We start from the raw sequence: 23,949 nt of genomic DNA, 5'->3' as shown, positions 1-23,949 counted from the left end.
TCCGTGGAGTACGTGAGAAGTACGTAGGCCTACACAAGTGATTGGAAATCATTGGAAGCATATATCCTTACTCTACACACCAACTCTCCCACCAAATGTATAGGCTACTCTACGAAAAAAATCCATCTTTCAGCCCTAAATACTTTTTTTTTTTAATCAGTAATGAGTCTTGAATAGGCTACTTTTATAACACTTTATAATATTTAAATACAAGAAGGGGTTTGTGATTAATACACCACCTTTCAATATTTTACAATGGAACACACAATTTGTGTGAGGTGTTACAAGTTAAATATGAAATTGAGAAACTCACTGCCTTAGAAGTACAGGACATAATACAGTAGGCCTATAAACAAGTTACATTTAAGATCTTTTTAAGACCTTTTAATACCACTTCTAAATGAAATTTAAGACCAAATATACAATGGAAATACAAATAAAAGGTGGAAATGTACAGTAATCTTTCCAAATAAACACACTGATGTCTGTTCAAAATGAACAGTATAGTAAAATGACAATAATCGGTTGAGTTTAAGAACATTGACTAAATGTGTGTAATTGCTGAGAGGTCAGATGGCATTGTTGGCTCTGGATTTCCTATCGTAACATCCACCGTTGTAGCGTTGACATTGTTGCTAGCGATGGAAATGTTGGAGCAGAAACTAGCACCTGCAGGCTTCTGGCTTTCCCTTCGTAGTCTCAGTGTTTTTTTTTGTTCTGCACGTGCGATTCCATCGCTCTGATCCCCATTGTCCCAAGTTTGACATTTTTCCGACAGGCAGTTCACTTCATAAGCATTTCCAGGCACCAATCTTAACCAAGAATACTCGTTCTTTTCAAGCCATTTGTAATTTAAAGTTCATTTCCCCATGTTTCTAAGTTGAGTGGTTATCAACCATTGCTTTATTGCCGATGCTTTACGTCATTAAACGCAACGCAGCGCGACAGCAACAAAATATTCGATCGAACAGATTGCCTGCATTTTTCGCAGTGACATGACACAAAACATTTTAAGACCCATCCAATCTGAATTTAAGACAATTTAATACTTTTTAAGGCCTTGTTTTTAGGAAAAGTAATTTAAGACTTTTTAAGGACCCGCGGCGACCCTGTAATACTACTGTACCACTAACCAGAGGCATTCTGCCTGTCCCATGCCTTTAAGTCAGCATGAGAGTTCTTTAAATTCCATTTTGATAATTTCATATAGTTTACTTTAGATCTTCTGGCATATCGAATCAAAAATACACAGGAATACTGTGTTTAGAAACGTTCAGACCTTAAATATAAAAAAGAAGTGTGAGTATTTCCAATACACTCTGTCCAAACTCAGTATGTCATCAGAATAGTAGGCTACTCAATATACATTATTACTCAAAACCAGTTAACGTAAAAAACGTTTAAAAAACCGACTATTTAAGTACACCATTGCCACCTACTGGTCAAACAACAAAAGTACTTTCTGTTTCTAATTCTCTCTATTCATGTTATTTTCTCATTTATGTACATTGTAGCTTGTCCACATAAATGTAATAGAAGTTTTTGTTTCATACTTTTTGTTTCTTAACTCCTTAAATGATGGTTTGTGGGGTTAGGGTTAATAGGGTTACTCCGGTGGCTCACCAGGTAGAGCACATACCATTTAGGGAGAGGCTGTAACACAGGGGCCTGGGTATGATTCTGGCCCAAGCCATTTCATTTCCTGCATGTCTTCTCTTCTCACTGCTTTCATGTCTCTCCAACTGTGTTTTGGTTTAAAAAAAGCCAGGAAAGGCTAAAAAATGTTTTGAAATAATGATTGTGATATGGTTTGCATCATATCTTTGAATGATAACTGCACATTGCCAAGCATATATTATTCAAACTTTATTCACAATCTCAAATATTTCTCTTAAGCAAACACTGTCTTGTCAAATTTTACATGCATTCTTTGTTTGGTCAGAAGAAGTACATGATCAAAGTCGGCAGTTCAGTTTGTAATGAATCTCCAAACCTGATAACATTTGTCACTTAAAATAACTTTTGAGCAATACTGTCTAAAGCAGCAATTTCCAAATGTGTCATACACTGTATTTAGTCATACAGCCTATATCCATATGCCAAGCATTACACAGGTCAGCAAGGACACCTTGCATGAAATACTACTAATAAGACTACTGAAGTAGGCTTAGTAGTTCTGCTTCATATTTCACAACTTTAAACCATTCCAGACTTCCTGAATTGCTGATGTCAGGTCTATGACAAACCAATCTCCTTTTTCGTTTCACTGAACCATGGGGCGTCACCAGTGGGATTTGCAAACATGAAGCTAAACACGGACCAACCTCCAGTCAACTTGCCGTGATCTAAAGCAAAAATGCTGTGATGTCAAATTCCAGACAGACCTATGGAGTGAAACAGAATGTTTGCTGTAGAGATCAGGATGGTTTACCAGGCCAGAGTATTCCCTCCAAGACGTAATTCTCCCTTATCACACAAACAGGTTTCCACACTCGAGAGCCAACCTCTCAAATAGAAAAAGAAAATTATACTGTAATGGTGCTTTGTAAAACATTTTACATTTAAGGCAGCTAGGGTTTTCCTTACTCACAAAAAAACACATCTCTTCACACATGAAAAGGTGAATGTCTTGAAGACCTTTCTGGTCATTTTTAGATTGATGGAGACGACCAAACTGATCCTTTAGGGCCTCTTGTGCATTGGTATAATGAGAAGTTCTGGGAAGGTTGTAGGCTATGCAGTGCACACATCATAACATTTGCAGATTTAGAAATGACAAGGAACCTCATGACCAAATAGTTCACACTCGCATTCCAATGTCAGGCCATCATAAGAATTTAATTCGAATGAAGCTGCCTGATAAATAAAGTTTCACTAAAATTCAGGGCCACTGCAGAGGACAACTGAGTATTTTGTTTCAAAAGCTGGTGGATAAAAATTAACAAAATAGCTTTTTTATTTCCATCTTTAAAGGTATGTATATTCATGTATACAAATCAACAACATTTACTGTCAATAAATAATCTCTGTTTGTGTGATCACTCATCATAATATTTTAAAAATCATCTCTGAAAATAAAAATGGAACGTTTTTTTGTGCCACTGGATTATTAACCGGCAGCCATTGTGTACTTGCATAGAACAATGAGATAAGCAATGTTAAAGCGTTTAGCTGTTCGCTTGAGGCGATAGGTAGGAGAGGCTTTTTTCTTTTAATTACATTAGCAGCTTGAAAATACACACTAATATACACTATGCATGGGTCCTATTACAGTCAGAAGAATTTGCTTCAACAATATAGCTAATGCTTCACCCTTCGGACACAGCCAACACAGACATCGGCATTGCCGATGCCCTGACTGCTTCAACAGTATCTCTCGAACTCCCACACTAGCTAGCAACCTCTCTAACTAACAGGCAACAGCCTGACCACAATGTAAGGTTCATAAATCGATAGCAAACGACAATCATCGCTGGCCAACTCATGTATCAAACCCAAAGAGTCAATTGCTTTTGTGGAACACCTGCAAAAGGTCACCCGTGTCAATATTATTCATGTGACCTTCTAACAGAGGGTCATCAACATCCTTAGTTCACCCTCAGGCTACATCACACTCAATTAAGCCTCATTGCAATGTCTTCAAAGTATATTAACATAAAACTCAAAAGAAATTCCAATCTTTCGATATATTTCTCTCCTCTACAGATACTGCTCCAATGACCCAACAACCCATACCCACAAGGCAAGACAAAAAAACTAAAAACATTGGCAGTTAACATTCTGACTATCCCAAACTGAAAGAAAAGAGCAGTCGAAAAGAGGCTGACAAGAGGATTTCTTAAGATCTGTCCTTAGAAAAATAGGGAAAAATGAACAAAGTCACGTTGCTTTGTATCCCAGTTGATGCAACATCCAGATTGCGGCAAACTGGGATATGTGCCTTTCTGTCAGCAACCACATCCTTGATCTCACCACGCATTTCCATCCGCCTGCCCATCTGTGTGCGTGTCTCTCTCGCCAATCAACAGACCAGACTGGTACATCCCCCCTTGGCATGCCTGGATAGTTGACCTCCTTCCTCCATGTGTCTATAGGGCAGTGCCAATCAACCTGTCCTATCCAGTAGTCCCAAGGGTTTGGGTGTCACCGGAATTCATAGATAGGCATACTGTGTTCAGGGAGATGGGTGAGGTTTAACGACTGGTACCTGGGAGAAACAAGAGGGAAGAGGGAAAGATCAGTGTAGAAAACACAACATTGGGGTTAAATTCAAACAAGAGGAATTCTTCAACTGCTCATTCAGAATATCTCATAGCTATTTAGCATATTGCACATTAGTTGTAGTTAAAATGTTGGATTAGGAACAGTGGTAACAGATGCAATAAAGAAACAGCAGCTGTAGTGTAATGCTACCAATAGTAGCAGTAGTTGTAGCAGCAGTAGCAGCAGTACTAGCATCAGTAGTAGTGTAGCTAGCTACCATTCGGAGCTCCTGTGGTAGTAGTAGCCCTCTATAGTAGCTGTAGACTTCTGGAAGCAGATGTAGTAGAAGCCAGCAAAAGAGGCTCCACTGATGTCTTTGATGGTATGGTCCGGTACTAGGAACTGCTCCTGTAGGCCAGAGACACTGGGTGAAGTCAAAGGTAAACAATTACAGAGACAGAGCGAGACACTCAGCAAATGTTCCCCTGTACCTTCCACCTCATGAAGACAAAGTCACTGTTCTTCAGCCCTTCGTAGTCAAAGTCGTCCGAGTTGAAGCTTTTTGAGTACTGGTAGAAAGCCTGAAATTTGCCCTGGCAAAACAGAAAAAACAACTCCATTGGTAACAATGAGCAGACAGAATCTGGACACTTCCAAGCCTTTCAGTATACCTACCCAGTGTTTCCGGTCAACATCCTCATCAGCGTCCCACTTTCTAGTTAAAAAAGGCCTCTTTCTGCTTATTATTTCACCGGCGAAGAACGTGGTGAGAGTAGGATACTCCTGTGCGGAAGAGAAAGAGAAAATATGAAGAGAGAGAGCAAACCAATATCCAAACAAAAAACCGACAATTCAGAAACACTCCCAATTACAATACTGTTTAACCCCAGCTACTTGTTACTATGAAATATGCCAAGCTAAATTAGAGCTGACCCAGCGCCTGTTACACATGGATTAACATCTTTCTCATGGAGGATAGGGACTACAGCACAGTATCTGAGGAGAGTATCCAGGTTGCAAACAATATGATAGTGGGCTGGTCAAACTGTGTTTGTGTAGGAAGTTGTATGGAAGAGCTCATAATGTTTGTTACAGTGGTAATAGCTTGTTGTTAACATGATTAGGCTAAAACTTTTTTCTTGTACAGAAGGACTTGTGTGCTTCCTTACAACTGTTATTTTGTGATGTGCAATTTATAGTTACGTACACTATGTAACTTAGCCTACATGTTCTCTGACAATTGACTACCAGCGCCCATCAAGCTATGATAACAAATTCATGCCTGAAGTGGGAACCCCGTTTTAATCATCTTTACCTCTGTTAGGCCTTTGATCTTCAAGTATCCACACAGATAGGAGTCCTCCATTGTCACGTGCTGTGAGTTAAACACAATGTTAATTGTCATGCACAAAAGTCTGTTTCAGAAACATCGGCTTTAAAGAATAAACTTACATTTTGTGTGTTTTATTAATAAGTAATGCAGTTAAAGGTCTGTCAGTCACATTAGGACTAAATCTGCAAACATAGGTTATGTCAGTTTAACGGTTAGGAGACGCGATTGTTTACATCACCAGATAGCCTAAACGAAAAGCAATGCCAGTCAGATAGCTTGCATATTCGTTTATCAAGTGTTTGAAAAGGCTAGGTAGTTCACCAGACTTGCTTTCTAAATCAGGTCACAGTGTCAGTGGTGGCATTTGCTACGGTATGCCAACGGGTCTCAAATGCTGAGTTCTAATGTGTCATCCATACATGGTAAGCTCTGCAATGCTACTTCCATGCTGACTAGCGTTAGGCTAACCTACTGCCAGGTACCTGGTAATACAAAAATGTAAAACATTGGTCATAGGAAATGAACATTTTGTTGATCAACTACTGTAGTGCTGCATGAATGTGGCAGTACAGTCCGCACTTCACCTGTAAAACGACGTCAACGTCATATGAATTTCCTTTGCTCTTCTGATGTCCCCGAAACTGTGAGCCACTGTACAGGAGCGAAGTAGTCACGCCCGGCTGTTGCGTGTTAATCGGCGGCGGAGGGATAAGTGAGGCCGAGGATAGACGGGCCGCAACTGGGCTGCCGCAGCACTCCGTACGGACCGGCATGATGAGCGCTAGCGCGTCAGTGTCACCGACCGCAACAGTCATGAACCTTCAGTCAGAAAACAGTTGGAGAAAGAGGGGTTACTGACCCAGCGGTCCGCCAGTTAAAAAACTGGTCCACCCCGGTACCAGGCTTGCTTTGCCTAGTTGAAACGCTGACGACGGCTGATGGTTTCTAAACTAGTGGAAATTGGAAAACTGCAACGGTGCAACAGAAATCAGCATAATTTGATTCTATTGGTTAAAGTTACACACATGTATTTTGAATTAGAATCTTATTGGCTACTTTACCGAAATGTATTTTGGGACATGTATTCGCTCATTTGCCAACCCAACGTACCAAAGAGGGCTTGAACAGAAGTAGGCTATTACGCTACGGGAAAAAGGAATCCATGATGAACATTCCTTCAGTGAATGGAGTTCACCAGTATTTTTTAGGTCATGTTTTCAAGTTTGATTGTACTTGAATGTGACAGACGAAACAAACGTGTTGTAACGTTGCATAGAGAGATTGAAGACTAATAACTGGTCTTTTCACTCACAATCATTTGCACTCTTTTAAACCGAGGTGATATGAGTTTCATATTTTAGATTCAAAAGACATTCATATACTTTCGTCCAGGCTCCGCGTCATATTTAGGGACCATGGTAAAAGAGTAGACAGTCCGAATGTTTCTTCAATATCTTTGTCAAAATCGACCATACAAACTTCAAACTTGTTGCACATTCTTCTACTAGGCCCTATTGACTGGCCAATTTTTCCAACCTTTGCTTTGGTGATAATGTTGATTATTGATTAACCCATAGCCAATAAATCAATAAAAACACACATTTTCCAGTATTTCATCAATATCTTTGTCAAAAATGACAACAGAAACTCCAAACTTGTTTCAAATTATTTTAATACTCTCAGAACAAGTTGTCCAACCTTTGGTTTGGTGATCAAGACGATTATTGATTAACCAGGGCCATAGCCAATAAATCAATAAAAACACACATGTTCAAGTATTTCCTCAATATCTTAAAAATAAAATGAACATAAAAATGAACATAGAAACTTCAAACTGGTTGCACATTCTTCTAATATTAGCAGATTAATTTGTCCAAAGCTTTGGTTTGGTGATAAAGTTGATTATTGATTAACCCATAGCCAATAAATCAATAAAAACACCAATATTTCAGCATTTCATCAATATCTTTGTCAAAAATGAACATAGAAACTTCAAACTTGTTGCACATTCTTCTAATATTAGCAGACGAATTTGACCAAGCTTTGGTTTGGTGATAAAGTTGATTATTGATTGACCCATAGCCAATAAATCAATAAAACACCAATATTTCAATATTTAATCAATATCTTTGTTAAAAATGAACATAGAAACTTCAGACTTGTTTCACATTCTTCTACTCCTAGCTGACCAAGTTGTCCAACCTTTGGTTTGGTGATTGTTAAGTCCCCAGTGATTGCTACTGCTCCAGTGTGGTTCTGTGTCCGTATGTCTGTTAGTTGTGGTGTGTGTGTGTGTGTGTGGGGGGGGGGGGGTCTCTTTTCCTTCAGGTTTGTCATCCTGGGCAGCCTACAGCGAGCATTTCACTCGCATTTGCCCCTAAAAATAGGTATGTGCGAACGAAAATAGTTTACAAGCACAGTGCGTGAGTGACAGGCTGTCAATTAACAGAACAACAGCGCGATGAAGTGAAGCATTCCATTGATTTCACATGGAAAGCGAGTCGCGACTGCACAATGTGAACATAGCATAATGACGCGCGAGCGACGATTCGCAACCAATGGGCCAGACGCCAGAGCCATATAAAAAGACAGCTATGACACTCTTTGATCTCGCCGACACGTGATCACTTGGTTCAAGTAGCTCCCCCCAAAAAACACTGCTGGCAACCTGTTTGAATAGTTTTCAACGGAACAGACAGTAGCAGCATCTTGATTTACTGTCATTTTCCGTATATTAACACAAAATATAATTTGGTTACTGGTGTATAATGTATATGTCTGATACTTGATGAACATTTATGTATTACATCAACTCACTAGGCATCAACACTAGGCAGCAATATTGTGAGGCAGAGCTAGAAATGGCTATGCTATTGCTACCATACTGTAGCTCACACCAGCTCAATTTAAGACAATAAAGGAGTTTGGTAAATAGAACAGAATATAGAAGGCAAACAATTGCATTCGATAATTTTTTTTATTATGCAATATGTTGTGAGAGGGTCAAGTTTGTTTTTAGTGAGTGGACCTGAAATTCCTGCCGAGCGTCGACAGCTAGCTGGACGATAAGGGACCCCTTAATCTGCAATTCATTGTTGCTAGCTCTAATCAGATGTGCATTTCGAATCTGCTATATCTTACAATAAACTTTAAGTAAAGCTGGCTATATAAAATTTGGATGACCAGACGTCCTCTTTTCGAGACCTAAAAATTGCGTCTGGCAGGGATTCCAAAATTGTCTGTGATTTTGCCATAGTCTAATATCCCAGTATTTTAAGAAAATATGAACTAACTATATACATGTTTCTTAAACCATTTGTTGTAGTTCTATCAGAGTGAAAGTTGCTAGTTGTCAAGCATTAACTGTTAAGTCAGTGGCGTTGTTGGACATAAAACAGTACTGGGGCACAGGCCCCTGTTCATATCCCTTCTTCCAAGCTGTTGCGCACAAAGCGTGTTGCGCACAATGCAGGCTACAGAAACTCCCCTTGCTTAAAGGTGACATGACATGAAAACTTCATTTTATGAGGGTTTTTTAACATTAATATGAGTTCCCCTAGCCTGCCTTTGGTCCCCCAGTGGCTAGAATTTTCGATAGGTCTAAACAAAGGCCTGGGTGTTCTTCTCCGCCTTTGACAAAATGAAGGCTCAAACGCTCTGTTTGAAAATCTCCTCCAAGTGACGTAGATACGAGAAAGGTTACCTCCCCTCTCTCTGGTTTGCCCGCCCAGATCATCTGGCCCGCCCATGAGAAACTGAGCTACCACCGCGCAATGGCAAGTGCGATATCGGTTTTTCCTGGAGAGACATTATGGCGAGCAAACAAACTAAGCACAACAGTTGCTCAGTGCTTGGATGTACAAATGCAAGCACAAGTCTTTATTTAATTCCTTCATCCAAGCCTCTGCACAACCAATATCTCAATTTTATTTTCGCTGGAAAAGCGCCGACACAACTTCCCAAAGTAGCTTCCCAAATGTCTGCGCCAAACATTTCAGCCACTTCTGTTTCCTCAACTTGAGCCAACACAAAGCTGGCCTTGCTGAAATTAAATTCTGGATCATTACTAAATCTCCTTGGTCAAGCTACAAACCTTGGACAAGTAAGTTAACTAAAGCTATGTCATTTTGTTGCTTTACTGTATATGGTTACCTAGCTTGCTATTAGAATGTGGCTGTAACATTAGCTCTGCAGCCAACAGCTGAGTTACTGTTGCTAACGTAAAGATAAATGCAAATGGAATCAAGTGTGTGTGTGAATTCAAACGCTGTAACGCGAGTGTTGTACACTTCTTTGTTATTTGGATAACCGTTCTGCTGTTGGTGTTATGGCGTGCGCGATATCCGCCTTTCCCCTCATTGAAATTATGCACCTCTGCAAACCAGGGTGATCAGATGAAAATGGCTAAATTCGAGGCATCTTACAGCAACGGGGCCTACGAGCCATTGCGATACATCCGTTGTAAACATTAGCGCATGTTGCCGCCCCTCTCCTGCTCATTAGCATTTTAAGCTACAGACACAGAAACAGCTCGTTCGAGGAAAGCTGTTGTGGGACTACTTGTAGTGGTGTAGTGGCTGTGAATCGAAAGGCCAGAGACGCGCTTGGTGTTTGTCCCTGGCTTGGGAACCACAAGTCACCTTTGGTTAGATTCTCAGGGAGATAATTGACTCGTTAATATCTGACTCCAATTTTTGACAATGTGCACAAGTGCGTTACCTGTAACCTTGAGCGCTAAACACTTAATGACATGAAACTCTGACGTAGGTAAAAATCGTCTGCTTGATCAGAGCACCGACCCTAAAGTATGCGTGTTCACTAAACAGTCGTTTATCTCTACTATAATATGGATTTTAACCATAGTAGACCTAGTAGGATATGTAATCGATCACTCAGAGGCTCCGGTAAATTCCTTCGGAGCGTGGAGATCCACTGTAAGTGACTCAGAGGCCTTAAGTTAAAACCTACTCCAAAAGTCTATGTTTATAATCAGTTAGCCGCATCAACCAGACTAGATCAAAGTTTTCACCGCCGTAGCTTGATAGATACGTTTCAAGGAGAACAAGTAACTTTAAAATGCACACATTAATAGTTTATTATCTAAATAGCAAGATAATCAATACAATGATAATGAAATATCATCAAGTACAAAACATACCTTCAGAGCAATGGTTAACAAAGGTATTCACAATGAGGACTATAGGCGCCTAACGCACCGGAGCTGTATCGTAAACAGAACTCGAAGTGATTGGTAAAAACTTCTTCCTATATACACCCAAACCTGACTCAAATGGGGACACCGGTCATGTGACAGAAAATTTGTCGAACGCATACAAATTCAAATTGGATCATTAATCAAGGCTGCAGTAGACTAAGTGGTGCCCTTGCAAGACAAGGGGAATATGTTAAACACATGTTGGTCTGCTGCAGGCACAAACTCTGTAAACCCTGTACATGTACATGTTACAGTGTTAAAATTATTACTAGAATGTAACACACAAAATAAGAAACAAAAGCATATCAAACATGACATTTAAAGCTGTTTAGAACCTTATATTCAAGAACACAACTTTTAATGATAATTTCAGAGTCTTCCTCTGTCCACCTTCCTCTTCAAATCTTGAGACCACCTCTCCAGAGGTGTGTCATCAAGGTGTGATTGTCATTTTAGCATTCATGCAAATCAACAACTGTCCCAGACGAGTGTCTGGGTGACCAGTGACAAAGGGGCTGCCAAAACAGCCCTACAGTGGCTATAATTCTGCACCATGGCTGAATTTCGGGAAAGAGACTTCAGATACAGTATTAGCGGACCACTAAGGCCTATATAATAAGTCAATCAAAACACCAATATTTCAGTATTTCTGAAGTTTCTATGTTCATTTTATATAAAGATATTGAGGAAATACTGAAATATTTGTGTTTTGATTGACTTATTGGCTATGGATTAATCAATAATCAACTTTATCACCAAACCAAAGGTTGGACAACTTGGTCAGTTAGTATTAGAAGAATGTGAAACAGGTCTGAAGTTTCTGCGGTAATTTTTGACAAAGATATTGAGGAAATACTTGAAAATATGTGTTTTTATTGATTTATTGGCTATGGGTTCATCAATAATCAACATAATCACCAAACCAAAGGTTGGACAAATTGGCCAGTCAATAGTAGAAGAATGTGCAACAAGTTTGAAGTTTGTATGGTTGATTTTGACAAAGATATTGAAGAAACATTCGGACTGTCTACTCTTTTACCCTGGTCCCTAAATATGACGCGGAGCCTGAACGGAGGTACGAATATGAATGTCTGTTGACTCTCAAATATGAAACTGATTTCACCTCGGTTTGCAAACCAAATGAAGACGAATGAAGTTTTATAGAACTTTTCTATCAGTACTGACCTTTTGTGTTGTGGTCTGGGAATCTGGCTAATAAGAACAGGCTTAATAGGCTTGTCAGAGTGGTCAGTAAAGTCATTGGGGTAAAACCAAGTTCAGCTCTCTGAGCTTTATGTTAGGCAGGTCGTAAGGAAGACCCAGGCTTGTACTGACCATCCCATCAAGGGGAGTTTGAGCTGTTGCCTTCAGGAAGACGGTATAGTTTCCACCCACAGAACAAAAAGACTTTGGGGGATTTTGTTTGTTTTGCTTCTGGGAGGCCACATTTGCATAAATGAATGGCACCAAGTATAAATTGACAGAACTTATTTCTGGGTTTCAACATGAAGTGTACTGTATTGTTGTCTCTGTGTGGTGTCAGGTATGCTGTTTATTTAGTATTTATAATGGATTGAATGTGTTTTAATACCTGTCTACAAACACATTTCCCCGAGTGGGATAAATAAAATGAACTTGACTCTCTGTAAAACACACACCAAATAACTGTAGACGGCAGAATGTGGTTGTAATTCAATTCTTATAAATCTTAAATACACAACTAAGCACTTTGGCTTCCAGTTTCTTCTCTAAGCACTTTGGCTCTATCAAAGTTTCTTCTCCTCGTGCATTATCAGAAAACAAAATTAAATACCACAAAGTTTTTTTTTTTTCTTCATCAAAACAGAATTTTTCAGAAATGTGATCATGGATGTCATTATGGTCCGGATTGTGCATCTTCAGGGGTGTTCATGTTGTTGCTGCATCTCATCCAGTTGATTTCTCACATAGTCTACGTAATTGTGGATCTCTGAGATACGCTTCCGATTCCTCTTGACCTCCTCATCTTGGATCTGAAGGAATGAGCAAACAGTAGTAAAAATGTGAAATTATACGTAAATACTACTCTCTACCAGCAAAACTTTGGTCATTTGGTATGTGTGTGTCTATGTGTCTTCCTCTTTATACCGATTTCATGAGAGATCCCATCCAGTTGTTAATGCAGGTCACTAGCTCATCTTCCCGGTTGTCGATCTTGAGAAGGTGTGTATCGTGAGAAGCACTGACTGCGTTGATCACTGTGTCCTTGTCTACAAACAGCTGGAAGACACACAGTATACTAAAGATTGTAAGAGAGATAGATTAATCGTAAAGAATTATGCAGCGTTGCTGGAGTAATACACAGAATAATTATGAGAGTTCATAGCTGGTGGAGAACATCCTTGTCATGTGCAAAACCACTCCAAAGACGAACCCAATGCTATGTACCCCAGGTAGATGAATGTTGGGGGGAGGGTCTCAAACACCAAAAGCACAGTAACCACAGAGAATGTCTAATATAGGGAGAACTGCCAGGGCCTGTTTAAGGAGAGCCTTGCCACTCCCTATTAAACCTCATTGTACCGAATTTGGCTGCAGTTCCACCAGAGTTCCACTGGGGGTGATTGCGAGCGAGTGCATGTTGAATGGAGGTCTATGAAGCTATACCCCTCAAAATCCACTTTTATAATTTTTTGTCTAGTAATTTGAATTCTGAATTCAAAAGGGGAGGCAAAAAAATACACATTGCTGGTTGTTAGAATTTGTCAAGCTCTGGTCACTTCCTTTTTTCTCTCAAGGCATCGACAACACAGCTGACAGGTTAGGCTCTCCCTGTCAATACACATGCTGTAAATAGTTTTGGCTTGCTAATGTTATTGCTAATGTTGCTAATGCTCTGACATTCTGATTCCGCTTCGGATGCCATCAAGTGGTAGCTCTGGTCGTATCAGTCCTTCACTAACCAATCAGCATTCATTAGCAGAATGCTAGCGTGTTATGGGCAACAACGACTCACCCTGTAAGAAATCAAAAGGAAATGTGTACTCGTTCATTCAACTTTCGACCTATAATCCATGTTGAACATGCAAAAACTACAATCCAATTGGAAATTTCTAAACGACAATCAGGCGAAAGAGAAAAATTTAGCCGTTTAACTCCATAGATTCCCATTCAACATGCACTCTTTCGCAATCACCCCCAGTGGAACTCTTGTGGAACTGCAGCAAAATTCGGTACAATGGGGCTTAATAGGGAGTGGCAAGGCTCTCCTTAAACAGGCTCTGGTAACCATCTTGAGTCAGACACTCACCATTCTCACGTCATAAGGCATGTCTTCCTCCAGCTCATTCTTTGCCACCCTCTCCAGAGTTGCCACGGCAATCTCCAAAAGCTTCTCGTGGTGGTGGTTCTCCAGGTCTCGACATTGGGCAAAAGTGCTTCGGAGTTAAATCAACTCTATACTATCTGTGTTTGTGTGCATGTGACAGAGATAGTCCCACTGTGTTCCCATAACCTTTTTAGAACTGATAATGGAGAGGGAAGGGAATCCACAACTGGACAAAGGATATATTCCTTGAACAATCTCGACAAACCCGGCAACCATGTCTGTGATGTTCCTCTCAAAGTCTTTGATTATATCCTACAAGAAGATGTTAAATAATTGCAATGTAAATACATACATATATACTAATATACATATTTCTTAAAAACATAGATTTCAATGTCTTTAGATAATACTGTTCCTTCCAACAAAGTATGTCCAACATGGATTTTCCTGCTGACTTTGCAACACTAAGAAACACAATCAGTTATCGAGTGTACCATATGGTGCATGTAATTGAACCTAAACAGATTTGAAGTAACACACAACTATCCAGTTCCAATCATATATCCTGTGTGTATATCCCCTCCACCGTGCCCTGCTCTCACCTCCAGCTGGTCCACCAGCTGCAGCTCCAGGGTCATGAGGCTGTCGCACAGCAAGCTGATCGCCTCACTGCAGTGCATCACTTGGGCCTCCAGGAGGTGCATGTCTGTAGCCTGCTGCATTTCTCCCATCCACTGCATTGTACCCAGAGGACCGGGATGATAATTTGGGTATTTTGAGATGTTAAGACCTCTGCTTTAAAAGGTCAACTGACTGAAACTTTTTGAAAATGGTATTGGACCTTGAACACTTGCCGATAATCTCTTTAACTTTCAGTAAATATTGAGTTCACAGACAAACTTTTCTCATTAAAAAGCCCCCATCTTATTAAGTGTTTACATTTTTCATCTGTCGTAATCTATTTGCTAATGAGGAGATGAGACAGAAAGCCATCTGAGGCCCAGGTGGCATCAAGCTGATTAGTCAATATTCCTCTGCTGATAGGATTAAACATCAAAACCTGCAACCGTGACCCACTAATCTGCCAGCCAATTAATACTCATGTACAGAGTCACAATTGATCGGAAGGAATTGCACACGCACAAATATCAGCCCATGATCTTTTTAGCCATTACCGGTATCAGTGTCTGAACTAGTTCTGTACCAATTTGTGTAAAGCATCAGGTTAAACAGATATAATCTTAATAAAAAAACTTTTTGGTTTCATGGAAGACTCAATATGTCACAAGAGATGGATATGGTTTTATGGCAGGAGCTCACCTGTCGCCTGGTCATCTCAAAGTCAGCGGCGACTTGTGCTGCTCTCTGCTGGTTGTCAGACACAGCCTCTTTGGAGCAGCCAAAGAAGGATTTGACCTCGTTCTTCCTGCGGCCCTGCTGAGCCAAGCCAATCTCAAACACCTGCTCACACAGCACCACCAACTGGCTTTTGTATGTAAGGACAAAGTCAAGGAACATTTCACACTGGTTTTTTCCCATCACTAACACACCTGACAGAAACATTTATATGTTGGTTTAATTCATTTAGCCTCTTAAGTGACGAGAATGGACATAAAGAATATGTTTCTAGTAGGACATCTACTCCAGGAAGGTAGGCCAGTTTGCTTGCTTCTGGGTCATCTGCATACATACTGTCAAACAGATATGGCCCATTCAAGAACTCCACAAAAGCATCCTGAAGGGAGTGGAAGAAAACACAGATGCATACACATACACATAAAACAATAAATGTATTTTCCATACATAAAAAGGAGAAAGCACTCATTTCAAGTTGAACACACAAAAGAATGGGACACTGACACTGTGCTAGCTAGGGAGTATGGAAGTTACCTTGTGTAGCTGCAGCTCCTCCTCAAGGCTTTGCTTAGCCTCCAAAGCCTTCTGCTCCTGAGTCTCATTGTGTTTCATCTCCTCAATAGAATTCTGGTATTTTCCGTAAGCTTGTTCTCGCTAGACAAGAAAACTGTGTTTAGTGGCAGCCAGAACGTAATAATGGGTAAGGTGTAGTTGAAGAATTCTAAAGACACTGTACGCTCAAAAGTCAGGATGCCGGATTAATGCAAATGATTTATTCAGTACCGTAAAGTACTTAAGCGCTCTGTGACCAATCAGCTGGAGGACTCATAACAGCATCTGGTCATTCTAAACAACAGTTAATCAATACATTTTTCTCCACAATTATTAACAATAAGTGTTTAAAAAAAGGTAAAACAGCTGCTCCAATAGCACTAAGTCACCAACTGACCTTTCCAAGTACTCCCCCCTTAGGTCATAAGTCTTAATTGGGTGGATGTAGAAAATGCCCATTCCCAAGGGTAAGTTGCCCCACAGGGTAATCAGAAGCCTCAGGACAGACAAACATTCCCTTTCATCCTCCACCTGTTGGCCTAACTCCTTTCATGTCACAGCATGTGTCTTTACCAATGGACATAAAACCCTTGTAATTCAAATCACTCTTGAAAACCACATAAATTCAATTACAAAGGTGCCTGCAAACCTCTGGCTCTTTGACTAGCCTGGCCTGCCATGCGAGAGGCCTGGGTTTGATTCCCAGACAATGTTGTAACCTTTGTGGGATCGGGTTTTGTGCTGGGGATTGTATCATGTTGACACTTATGCCCACGACTTTTCATAGAAGAGAACAGGGTAGTGGACAATAATGCAGAAGAGGTGGGTTCAGTTCCCTGATGATGGTTATCAGTAAACTACTTACCAGAGGACTCATATTGTGAAACATTGTGACCAGCAGTTTTGCAATTCTCTGGTATACATAAAAGCTTGAGATGCTTACGGTTGAAATATGAAGTCTGGTTACAAAGCTTGGTCATAGGGGTTAGGGTTAGTAAGTAAGTAATCTAGCAATATTCAAGTGGAGATATTTGCTTTTAAGCTTTGAATGAGTTGCCACTAACCGTCTGCTTGTCCAGTAACCTGTAGTCCAGGTACACCAAATCTGAGAGATATGCAGTCACAAAGATCTTGTAGTTCTCTGCTTCGCAGATTAAGTTCCCAGCTAGATCGAGGGAGCAGAGATTCTTGAACTTTCTGAGGTAGATCACCTGGTCAGAGCATCACATTGTAAAAGTTATGTTTTGTATAGACTTCTAACATACAGTACAGTACACAGTACATTGAGCACTAAAAGTCCAAGTACAATGGCACATGCTTTGCTGTTAGGATTCTGCACTTAGTATGGCATGTTACTAAAATCAAGACGTCAGCTTTAATTTTAGGGTATGTTCATACATATCAGATGGACCATTTAGAAATGATAGCAAGCACATAGATCCTCCATTTTAGGGCACCAGAAGGCCTTGGGCAAATTGACATTACTGTATGTAAAACAAAGTAATCCTATTTAATAGTTGGTTGCTTTTCCTTTGCATGCAATGTCTGTGACCAAGTCATCATCAGACACAGGGTATCTTTGACAGTGGTGCTATTTCAGTCCTGCACTCCAGTTGCCTTCATTTCCTGCTTGTTTAAAGGGCTTTTGTCTTTAGATGCTTCTTCAGCATGTCAAATTGTATTCAGATTTGTCGATTAACTTGGCTAAGCAACAATCTTTTAAACATCTGTGAAAAACTGCTCAAACTTCGGTCATTACCTTTTACATTGATCATTATTTTCATAGTCAGTCTTACAGGTGCTCTATTTTATAAAAAAAAAAAATATGTTATCTTTTTTTTAAGCCTTATGATGGCCAATTTAATTTGCGTCAGTGTTTCTCACATTCAAAGGAGGGACTATGAACAAATTTTATTATTTACTGGATAATCTGATAAGGATCAAAATACCCTCAAATTGAGCTACTTATCTGCACTGTACCCTCATAATCATAATGTGTCATTTAATATCCTGCTGAAAGACTACTTTGGAAAAAAAAAATATTTATACATTCCAAATAAGTCATTTGAGAAGGTATCATTAAGCGGACAGAAATATACGTTCATTCAAAGAAAAACTGTAGGCCTATGGTATATCATGTGTGAAGGATTTAAATCATGATGAGGATTTAATACAAGGTAGCTCACATTTTCTAGCTGGGCCAAGCAGTTGTTTCCAAGAGAGAGAAGTTTCAGGTTAAGAAGTGTGTCCATGTTGTGTATGACAGAGATGCGATTGTTGAACAGACTCAAGTCCTCCAGGTTCACCAGAGTGTCTAACCCCTCGATCACCTCAATATTGTTAAAGGACAGGTCTGGAGGAGGGTGAGAGAGAGAGAGAGTAGAGAGAGAAACAGACAGAAACAGAGATTGGAGGAAGCCGAGATCAAGTGTTATTCAAGAAATAAGCTGCAGTTAAATACAAATTCAGTTAAATAAAAATATGAATACAAGAAGATAAAAGCCTCTTTACTAAGAATTGTAAGATTAATGAGAGTCTCTAGTCCCTCAATCTTGCTAATCTTGTTGCATTCCAGCTGTAGTTTAGTCAGGGCCGTAAACTGCCAGAGGTGGTCAATCTTCCTGATGTCTATGCAGAAAAAGCAAACAGTGAATGTAAGTTTGTTGCCCTTTCAGAAACAATGTGCACCAGAATGAACAAATAATGTAAAATATTTTAAAACATTAATTTAAATCTAACATTACTTCTGTAGTCCAGGCTCAACTGGCAGACTTCATTATAGTGGATGCCTTCTTCCTTAGCAATGCGCCCAGCCTGCTCTTGAGGGCCTTGCTCCTCCACAGCCTTCTGGAGCATCTCCTCGTCCACCACATTAAGTTTCACAGCGTCAAATAGCCAACTCATGCTGTGAATGTGACTGACGCTGTACTCTGTCTACGGTTAAACTAAGGAGAGAGAGAAAAAAAAGGCTAAGATACAGAGGAAAAACTGTGACTGTTGATTCTAATGTAGCTAGATGAACTAGAGTGTGGCTACAAATACTGTGCAGTACAGTAGCCTACAGTAGCCTACCATCCAACGTCTCAACTAGCCTAGCCTAACTATCTGGTACTGTACTTTGGTCTGGTGCAAATAACTAGACCTAAGCCAGCTGGCAAGATAGCTAGCAAGTTGACTGTTTTCAATCATCATTCGAGAGTATTCTGTGTTTTTGTCTTGCTGTTCCGTAACCACAGGGAAACCAAACAACGTTCCCCACAGCCACCTTCCATCCTACCTGTATTCATCCAGAACTTCTTTGCCGAAAGACATGTATACGGTTGCTTAGCAACTTTGTATGTCTGAGCTGCATTCAAGGCATTCAACTGTGGCGAGCAGAGAGAACCGTTTCTCCGATGATAATTGCAAAATGATGATGATTACAATGCATTATGTATTCCCGTACTTAAATTAGCTTCAGAAATATAGCGATGCCTGACTAGATTACAATTAAGTTAATACACAGTCATCTTGGAGGATCATTCATTTAAAAGATGTTAAGATTATAGATCCTAAATTCCTAAATTGTTTCATTAGGCCTAGTTATTATTATTATTATTATATATTATTATTCATCAAATAATTGTATGCAATTTCCTCTTTTTTTAAAAACAAAGAATAGATTATAGATTACTGACTGCATTGAAAGTAAACTAATTAATAGTCGACTTTTTTGGACAACGTTGTCCAAAAAAGTCGACTATTAATTTAGAAAAACAATTGTCATGCAATCTTATTTTTTTTGCCTATATCTAATGTAAATTACGGTAAATTTGTAAATGCGCTCATTTACTCTAAGAAAGGGTTGGGTATTACAGAACAAATCATGGATTGCCGTTAATTTTGATCGACGTGAACCTCAGCCGTTCACATTTAACGCAGATGTCTGCCAATAGAGTTCACTATGGGAGGGACTTAACGCCTTCGTTTCAGTTTCTGTCATTCTGTGCGGATTGTTTGTTGTCATCAAGATGGAGTTCCTACTGGGCAATCCGTACAGCACTCCTGTCGGCCAGTGTATAGGTAAGTAAACGGTTACGCTGTAGAGTAATACGTTTAATTAATAGGCACATAATGTTAGGCTGTACTTTAACCAATTGTTATTCAATTGTTATCAAACAATCATAGCAGTTGGGTTAACGCTAGTAACAGTAGCAACAGCATCAGCATCTTTTTGCAACCCCTCAAACCGCTTGTCACTGCCACAGAGTGCAACTGCCAGCAAACGTCGTCAGCTAGCTGGAATGTGCCGTTTAGCGTTTACATTCACTGGACATTACGCCCAGACTAAACACATTAGTTAGCTAAAGCTTTGCGGATAAGTTTGTTAGCTTGCTAGTTTTGTGTAACAGCAAGGTGCTAATTCATGTTCCGATGGCATAGCATGTAATTTGACAATATGGGTTGACAAACACCTACTACATTGGTTAATAAGATAACTGACGCAAAGTTTAGTTCTAGAAGTGCATGCAGTTTTCAATGTAGTTTTTCTGTAGCTACATCTGTGAAAATGGTGACAATGACTCAGATGTGAACTTGGGCTGTGGTTACGACAATACACTTACAACTATAGATGTCTCTTTCTTGCTAGTATTTTGCATGCAGGGTGAATCAATCAAGCCTATAGCAACTCCCTGAAATGATACATCCTTTACTGTATCAGAAAATGACCAAATAAACATCAGCATTTTTTATCATAATGGCAGGACCTGGGAATATGATCTAATTGCGATCATTTACAGATCTTAACATTATGTGGGTTATGTTGCTAGCTAGAGAGTTGTCCCCAAAAGTTTCACAAAGCTTTTCTTTTTTCAGAGCTGTAGCAACCTCTTCCTCTAAACCTCTAAATAAATTACTAAATTATTAAATAGTCTTTGTACAGTGACTTAGTCTTATCTCTAAACAGGTTTTAAATGCAGGTTTTCTAGACCAGTCTAAACCATCTCTCATGAATTTAAGACGAATGTTCTACCACGGTAGCATTTCTTGGCTGTTGCATTGACCTAATGATATTTAGTGGGATATATTGCGAAACTGTGTAGCCTAACATTCCTTTCAGACACTGTTGACAGTTTTCGCAGGGTTTGTTAAACACTGTTTGTAAATGTTTTGATTTGATTGGCCATGTACTTGGAAGTGTATCATTTGAGTGTATGGCCTAGTTCTTCAACAGGTGCATCCGGCTTTGCACTGGCTCTGGACATTTCTTTCTGTCCCTGTTACCAATCTTATTTATTTTTATAAATTAAAAGTGAGAGTTGAGTACCTGTGGTTGTGATAGTCCAATGGTAAATCAAAAAATAGGGCTTGGTTTGCTTCCAATCATGAAACCATCTGATTTGCATGCAAGTGCTATCACATAAAGAGCTCATTGACTGTGGACAGTGACTTGCAGAATCTTTAACTCTTTGTTAGATATAGGCTTGGTCTAGGTTTTGGAAACACAAGCCACAGTATTTATGTAAGCCAGGTCTTAATGAGCATTGATCACGGTAAGGTTAGGGACAGGCATGGCCTTGGTCTATGCATAACACAAAATCCTGAGGGATAGTGAACCTTTGTCATAAACACAGATTGTCTAGTGGTTTCTCACAGCAGTATGATAAGCCACCACATTACTCTCCCAAACTGAAACCTAATTCCTGATCTCTCAGAATGTTTTTGTCATTTAGCCTAGCATTTGTGAAATGCCGATATGATTGCTCTTGGCAAAATGAGCTAAATCCGTTTGCCTAATATGTGAGGGGAAATAATTAGATGGAATCGCATGGCTGTAGAATAATTAGGTCTTGTCTTGAGAGCTTTTAACTGGCCCGGGTGTATCCTTCTCCTCTGCTCTCCTCCTTTCTGCACCTTTAGTCAGCTGTCTAGTGCCAAGTCATACAAGATGGCTGCCGAACAGCACCACCGAAGTGAAATCCCAACGAGTCACGTTACAAAGGTCTCCTCAGGTCATGCAATGGACAGCAACATCTAGGGTTTCACTGGTTTGACAGCAGATATAATCGAACTCTCTTAGATCAGTCATTATCTCTCTGGTTGAGTTCCTGTACTGTACTGTTGTACTGTATTGCAGCTGTCAGTTTGGAAGCAACAGTGGTACCCAACACCACAGCAGCAGGACAGGTGTCAGGTTCTCTGCTGAGGACACGAGAGAGCAAGAGGGAGCGTGAGTGAGCGAGCTGGAAAGACAGCTCCACAGATGAGCTTTGCATTGTTGTGCACTTAATTGGGGGGTTATCGTTACCTAAGTGGCAGGCAGGGGGTTACATGTCAGAATCAGAATTCGGAATTTACTGTGGCAGGAAGGTGCAAACAATAAATATATACAGATCTTAAATTAAGTAAAACTACAACTATTTCTAAGAACTAAACTATCTAAGAATACAACTATTTTAAATATAATATATATATAAGAATGAGCAGCATGAGTGGTCAACAGTGCAATCAGAGACTAATCAGATACTGAGATAAAGGTTGCTTATGCGTAGTGTAATTGCCATTAGATGGACTTATAACAGTTAAATAAATGAATGTCAGTGGGAGTCCTTGGCCTTGTTGAAGAAGCCAGTAGCAGATGAAAAGAAACTGTTCTTATGGCGTGAGGTATTGGTCTTGATGGACCGCAGCCTTCTGCCGGAGGGGAGTAGCTGGAACAGGGAGTGTCCTGTCCAGGTTGGGAGGGGTCGGCCACAATCTTCCTCGCTCGCCTCAGGGTCCTTGAGGTGTGCAGGTCCTCGAGGTTAGGCAGATTGCCGCTGTCAGGCCAAATAGTGTCCTACCTGATGTCACAATGCCGTTCCGAAGCAAGGACGCGTCCGTCGCTATGCCGACCTTAATTTCCTGAGATATCTACGCGTGCTAGCAGGAAACTGTCATGGTTGCTATACTGGTTACTAGGTAGGAAGTGTTGTATTTAGGATTATTTAAACCAGTTTATTCTACTCTACTATTTAAAGTTTTCACTCGTTCGATAGCTGGTGCTAGCAAGCTAGTTGTTTTCGTCAAAAACATTACTTATTTTGCATCAATTTTAACAGACCATAAAGGCAACACGTATAGTATTCTACCTGCGCGCGTTGCTGTCTCGGGAATGTCGAACGAGGGAAAACTTTAAATAATAGAGTAGAATAAACTGATTTAAATAAGCCTAAATACAACACTTCCTACCTAGTAACCAGTATAGCAACCATGACAGTTTCCTGCTAGCACGCGTAGATATCTCAGGAAATTAAGGTCGGCATGGCGACGGAGAGTCCTTGCTTCGGAGCGGCATTGTGACGTCAGGTCGGACACTATTCGGCCCTAGGACACTTTGGCCTGACACAGCCGATCACCTTCTCAGCAGCGCAGATAATACGTTGCAGTCTGCTCTTGTCCTTGGCAGTGGCAGCAGCGTACCAGATGGTGATGGAAGAGGTGAGGATGGACTCAATGATGGCTGTGTAGAAGTGCACCATCATTGTCCTTGGCAGGTTGAATTTCTTCAGCTGCCGTAGGAAGTACATCCTCTGTTGTGCTTTCTTGGTGAGGGAGCTGATGTGCAGTTCCCACTTGAGGTCCTGGGAGAGGAAGGACTCCACAGTGTTGACTGGGGAGTCGCACAGGGTGATGGGGTTGAGTGGGGCTGTACTCTTCCTGAAGTCTCTTCCCACCTGTAATCAGACTCCTCCCTGTTAGAGATGAGCCCAATGTGATGAGAAAGAATGGTGTGTGTGTGTGTGTGTGTGCACGTATGCTCGTGCAGACGTCACTGTGTATAGCTATGGTTTTGGAGCATGTTCATCTTACTCTGTGTGTTTTTGTATTACAGTTGTTATACAAACAGGCTAATGTATAGCAAAGCCTGGCAAGCCGCTGTCTTATACTGAGACTATCCCCATGTAGACGAGACTGCGTTAAAGATACAGAAATCTGAAAGGCCATTAGTGGAGCGCTTCG

The 23,949-nt window shown here is 40.3% G+C and overlaps 3 protein-coding genes across 10 annotated transcripts in view; 1 reads left to right on the top strand and 2 right to left on the bottom strand.

The window, feature by feature from the left end:
• Positions 1 to 1,853: 1,853 nt before the first annotated feature.
• Positions 1,854 to 6,547, bottom strand: gid4 (GID complex subunit 4 homolog). The gene is made up of 6 exons (XM_084678229.1): positions 6,121 to 6,547; positions 5,519 to 5,578; positions 4,879 to 4,986; positions 4,695 to 4,796; positions 4,481 to 4,611; positions 1,854 to 4,207 (listed from the first exon to the last, which is right to left on the bottom strand). The coding sequence occupies exons 1-6, from the start codon at positions 6,349 to 6,351 to the stop codon at positions 4,144 to 4,146; spliced, it is 696 nt and encodes a 231-aa protein (XP_084534355.1). The 5' UTR covers positions 6,352 to 6,547; the 3' UTR covers positions 1,854 to 4,143.
• Positions 6,548 to 9,622: 3,075 nt separating this feature from the next.
• Positions 9,623 to 23,949, top strand: part of tom1l2a (target of myb1 like 2 membrane trafficking protein a) — a 29,780-nt gene continuing 15,453 nt past the window's right edge. For 2 of the 7 annotated variants that reach the window (XM_084677029.1, XM_084677028.1), the window contains exons 1-2: positions 19,958 to 20,028; positions 21,868 to 21,959. In XM_084677029.1, the coding sequence (XP_084533155.1) occupies positions 21,896 to 21,959 (64 nt within the window). In that variant the 5' untranslated portion in view covers positions 19,958 to 20,028; positions 21,868 to 21,895. Of the gene's footprint in view, positions 9,639 to 19,749; positions 20,029 to 21,867; positions 21,960 to 23,949 lie in introns of those variants that run through there. The other 5 variants (XM_084677032.1, XM_084677027.1, XM_084677033.1 and 2 more) reach the window with 5 other exon arrangements.
• drc3 (dynein regulatory complex subunit 3) lies at positions 12,261 to 19,383 on the bottom strand. 2 transcript variants are annotated; one of them, XM_084677036.1, is made up of 13 exons: positions 19,039 to 19,234; positions 18,711 to 18,911; positions 18,478 to 18,594; positions 18,153 to 18,319; positions 17,031 to 17,177; positions 15,949 to 16,068; positions 15,683 to 15,793; positions 15,379 to 15,555; positions 14,661 to 14,792; positions 14,300 to 14,370; positions 14,041 to 14,164; positions 12,879 to 13,010; positions 12,261 to 12,763 (listed from the first exon to the last, which is right to left on the bottom strand). In XM_084677036.1, the coding sequence occupies exons 2-13, from the start codon at positions 18,868 to 18,870 to the stop codon at positions 12,650 to 12,652; spliced, it is 1,572 nt and encodes a 523-aa protein (XP_084533162.1). In that variant the 5' UTR covers positions 18,871 to 18,911; positions 19,039 to 19,234; the 3' UTR covers positions 12,261 to 12,649. The 2 variants fall into 2 exon arrangements, with proteins under 2 accessions (XP_084533162.1, XP_084533161.1); XM_084677035.1 differs by lacking the exon at positions 19,039 to 19,234 and adding an exon at positions 19,244 to 19,383 and having other exon boundaries at positions 12,262 to 12,763.

The sequence above is a fragment of the Hypomesus nipponensis genome, chromosome 17 (genome assembly GCF_054491055.1).
Source record: "Hypomesus nipponensis isolate SF chromosome 17, ASM5449105v1, whole genome shotgun sequence".
Classification (NCBI taxonomy): Eukaryota; Metazoa; Chordata; class Actinopteri; order Osmeriformes; family Osmeridae; genus Hypomesus; species Hypomesus nipponensis.
This window is presented reverse-complemented; position numbering and strand designations above follow the sequence as displayed.

Bases quoted from the DNA above. Each gene is read 5' to 3' on its own strand.
- gid4 (XM_084678229.1), bottom strand. From the start codon at position 6,351: ATGACTGTTGCGGTCGGTGACACTGACGCGCTAGCGCTCATCATGCCG. The intron at 4,987-5,518 runs GTAAAGATGATT...TCTTCCGCACAG, and splicing joins AGATCAAAGGCCTAACAGAG to GAGTATCCTACTCTCACCAC. The intron at 4,797-4,878 runs GTAGGTATACTG...CTGTTTTGCCAG, and splicing joins ATGTTGACCGGAAACACTGG to GGCAAATTTCAGGCTTTCTA.
- drc3 (XM_084677035.1), bottom strand. From the start codon at position 18,870: ATGAGTTGGCTATTTGACGCTGTGAAACTTAATGTGGTGGACGAGGAG. The intron at 18,320-18,477 runs GTAAAGAGGCTT...ACCCTCCTCCAG, and splicing joins CATTAATCTTACAATTCTTA to ACCTGTCCTTTAACAATATT. The intron at 13,011-14,040 runs GTGAGTGTCTGA...TGTGTCTTCCAG, and splicing joins TGCCTTATGACGTGAGAATG to CTGTTTGTAGACAAGGACAC.